Raw genomic sequence first — 3,699 nt, 5'->3', positions numbered from 1 at the left:
CAAAAAAAGATTACCCAATATTTTGTCTTGACATTTGTAAATGATATTTTGCCCTGAATGTTTAAGCATGCTTAATCCGGCTGAAAGGATGTTAGTTACTTGCTGAGTAGTTGGACTCACCCCTTCCTTCAAATTTTTTCAGGTTGTGATTTGGTCAACCACGCGAGAACTTTGGAGAGTGATGTTTAATTTAGTAGCACTTAAATTATTTAGGATTTATTTAAATATTATGAACATCGAGCCATCTTAATTAGTATTCAGACTTTTATCTTGACTTAGTAGCTTTATGGTTTTGGAGATTTAATTTTGAATATTGTCGAATTATGATATTTGGAAATTCTGTCAACATATATAGTTTATAAATCACTAAATTCTTCAAGTATATCAATCTATTTTAGTAATAGTTTAAGATATATATTTTAGAGCCTTGCATGTCTGTGGGATTATACCTTACATGTATGCGGCGTCTGTCATGTCTCGGGTCTGGGGCGTGACATGGATTTTCTTTGAAACTTTCCAACCTCTCATTGATGGAATTTCCAGCAAGGGCAAACGAGTAGTCTTCAGCTATAATGATTAGGCCTATAGCCAACCAATTCTGAAGCCTTTTTTGGCAGTGGTAAGAGAATTGGGAGGACATGGAAAGTTAAATCTGCTTGTTCCTGAATTCAATTCCTCTCCCCAGCTAATTTTCTTCAAAGAAAATGGGTAAATCATGCTTAGGAAACATATGCATCCTTGAGATTAACTTGCTTGTTGGCTTCGTCATTATACTCAGATTATTGGTGCCAAGATCCCTGAAATTTGCATCGGCCATGGGGAACGAAACTGACAGAATAGCTTTGCTTTCTATAAAGGATCAGCTTGTCAGTGCTTATCCAGGAGCTCTGGATTCATGGAATGCTTCTCTCCACTTCTGTTTGTGGCAAGGTGTTACATGTGGTCATCGCTACCAAAGGGTCACTGGTCTGGACTTGGATGGTTTAAAACTAACTAGGTCCTTATCTCCTTCGATTGGCAATTTGACCTTCCTCAGAGGACTCAATATGTCTGATAATAGATTGCAAGGTAATGTACCAAAGGAAGTTGGCTACCTAAGGCGGCTGCGTGTTTTTGAGCTGTTCCAGAATAATCTCCATGGAAGAATCCCTGTAGAGCTTGCCAATTGCTTAAACCTCACAAGAATTGATTTAACGTATAATAACCTGACTGGTCAAGTTCCTTTCCAGTTGGGTCATTTACCGAAACTCAATATCCTCTACTTGGGTGCCAACAAATTGGTTGGGGGTATTCCATCTTCTTTAGGAAACATTTCATCATTGTGGAAGCTCTCGCTTGCTGATAATCATTTGGAGGGAAATATCCCTAATGCTCTGGGCAGGGCCGTAAACTTGAGAATTCTTCTTCTCGGTGCCAACAGCCTGGCTGGTACTGTTCCTCTGTCAGTTCACAATCTTTCTTCCTTGGAAATGTTTGACTTGGCTATCAACAATTTCTCAGGGAGTCTTGCAGCTGTAATAGGTATTTCTTTTCCAAATCTTCGAGTTTTTAGTATTGGATTTAATCAATTAATTGGAACTATTCCAAGGTCAATATCTAATATGTCTAATCTGGAGACATTGGATCTTACTTACAATAGTTTCAGCGGATCTGTTCCTAAAGATTTGGGAAACCTCAAGAATCTTGAATGGTTTCACATAGGCGACAACTACTATGGAAATGGGAAGGTAGGAGACTTTGATTTTCTTTCCTCTTTTTGCAATTGTAGCCTATTACAATTTTTGAATATACAGAGTAATCGATTAGGTGGCTTATTGCCACCATCCATAGGCAACTTATCAATCCAGTTCAGCATACTTTATATAGGATGGAACTCGATCTCTGGAAATATTCCGGATGAAATTGGTAATCTCATGGGCCTAAATCTTCTAGATATGAGGAGAACTGCCCTAACGGGTTCCCTTCCAACTTCTATTGGGAAGCTTCAAAATCTTGAGAGATTGCTCATCAGTTGGAATAATTTTTTTGGTGAAATCTCATCCTTTATTGGCAACCTTTCTCGTTTGTTTGATCTTCTTTTATATAGTAATAATTTTGAAGGAAGAATTCCACTTGTCCTTAGAAATTGCAAAAATATGCAAAATTTGGATATTACCGAAAATAAACTTAGCGGTAGTATACCAGATCAACTGTTTGGTGCTCTTACAAATTTGATTGTGGTTAACATGTCTTACAATTCATTAACCGGTCCCCTTCCATCAGATTTTGGTAATCTAAAGAACTTGGTAGAATTATATGTTTATGAAATTAAATTGTCTGGTGAAATTCCAAAGACACTTGGTGAGTGCTCTGAATTAGCGGCACTTGATATGGCAGGAAACTTCTTCCAAGGTAGCATTCTCTTGTCTTTTGGCTCTTTGAGAGCTCTTGAATTTTTAAATCTTTCTCACAATAATCTATCAGGTACCATACCACATGAACTAGCAAAACTTCCATTTTTAAGCAGTTTGAACCTTTCTTTCAATCACTTCGAGGGTGAAGTTCCGAAAAGAGGGGTTTTCAATAAATCTAATGGATTTTCAATTGTGGGAAACAAAAATCTCTGTGGAGGGATACCTGAAATAAAGCTCCCAAAATGCATAAATCCGAAGCCAAGGGAAAAACAAAATGCTCTATCGACCAAAGCCATCATTATTTTGATCCTTGGCATTCTAGTTGCCTCTATTTTGGTCGTGTTTCTTTTCATTTGTTGTTGCAGAAAAAGGTCTGGAAAGAACTTTGTCCCTGCCGCTTTGTTGGGTGATAGCTACTTGCGAGTATCCTACAAAGAGCTTCTGCAAGCAACTGGTGGCTTTTCATCTTCCAACTTGATTGGTTTGGGAAGTTTTGGCTCTGTGTATAAAGGAGTTTTTCATCGGCAAGAAAAACCTGTTGCAGTGAAGGTACTAAACCTTCAAAACCGTGGCGCTGCAAAGAGCTTCACGGTTGAATGCAAGGCTTTGAGGAAAGTTCGATATCGGAATCTTCTCAAAATTATAACTTCCTGCTCAAGCATTGATTACCAAGGCAATGATTTCAAGGCTTTAGTTTTCGAATTCATCCCTAAGGGTAGTTTGGACAGTTGGCTTCATGAGCAACATGAGTCAAGGTATTTGAACTTTGTTCAAAGGTTAGACATAGCCATAGATGTAGCCAACGCAATAGATTACCTTCATCATAATTTTGAGGTGGTAATTGTCCACTGTGATCTAAAGCCTTCCAATGTTCTTCTTGATGATGACATGGTTGCACATGTCACCGATTTTGGATTGGCTAAGCTCTTGTCTACAGACACAGACACTATGGGTATTGATCGAGCAAGTTCCTCAACGATGAAAGGAACAATTGGTTATGTTCCCTCAGGTAAAAATTTATAAATCTCTCCTGTTGAAAATCATAACTGTAATTTAACTAAATCTTATTGATTTAATTTATAATATGTAACATTGCTATTTTCATGTTAACAACTATTAAACTTCTTATTAAACATATAAGTTGCACAATCTCAAGTCTCAACTCTTATTAAACATTCCTATATTGTTAATATACTGAAGCTTTATTGCTCCACTTGTTCTGCATTTTTTATGATCGATTTCGTTCGACAGTATTTAGTTTTATTTTTGAATATTTCAAAAAAATTTAATTGTAAAAAAGCATATA

General features: G+C 37.0%; 1 protein-coding gene across 1 annotated transcript; it reads left to right on the top strand.

Annotated features, from left to right (window-relative positions):
* LOC18585904 (putative receptor-like protein kinase At3g47110) lies at positions 816–3,416 on the top strand. The gene has a single exon (XM_018128752.1). It carries the CDS (start codon positions 816–818, stop codon positions 3,414–3,416), a length of 2,601 nt encoding a protein of 866 aa, XP_017984241.1.

This window comes from Theobroma cacao, chromosome 10 (assembly GCF_000208745.1).
Source record: "Theobroma cacao cultivar B97-61/B2 chromosome 10, Criollo_cocoa_genome_V2, whole genome shotgun sequence".
NCBI classification, from domain to species: Eukaryota; Viridiplantae; Streptophyta; class Magnoliopsida; order Malvales; family Malvaceae; genus Theobroma; species Theobroma cacao.
Note: the sequence above shows the minus strand (reverse complement) of the source record. Positions and strands in the feature narration are given on the sequence as shown.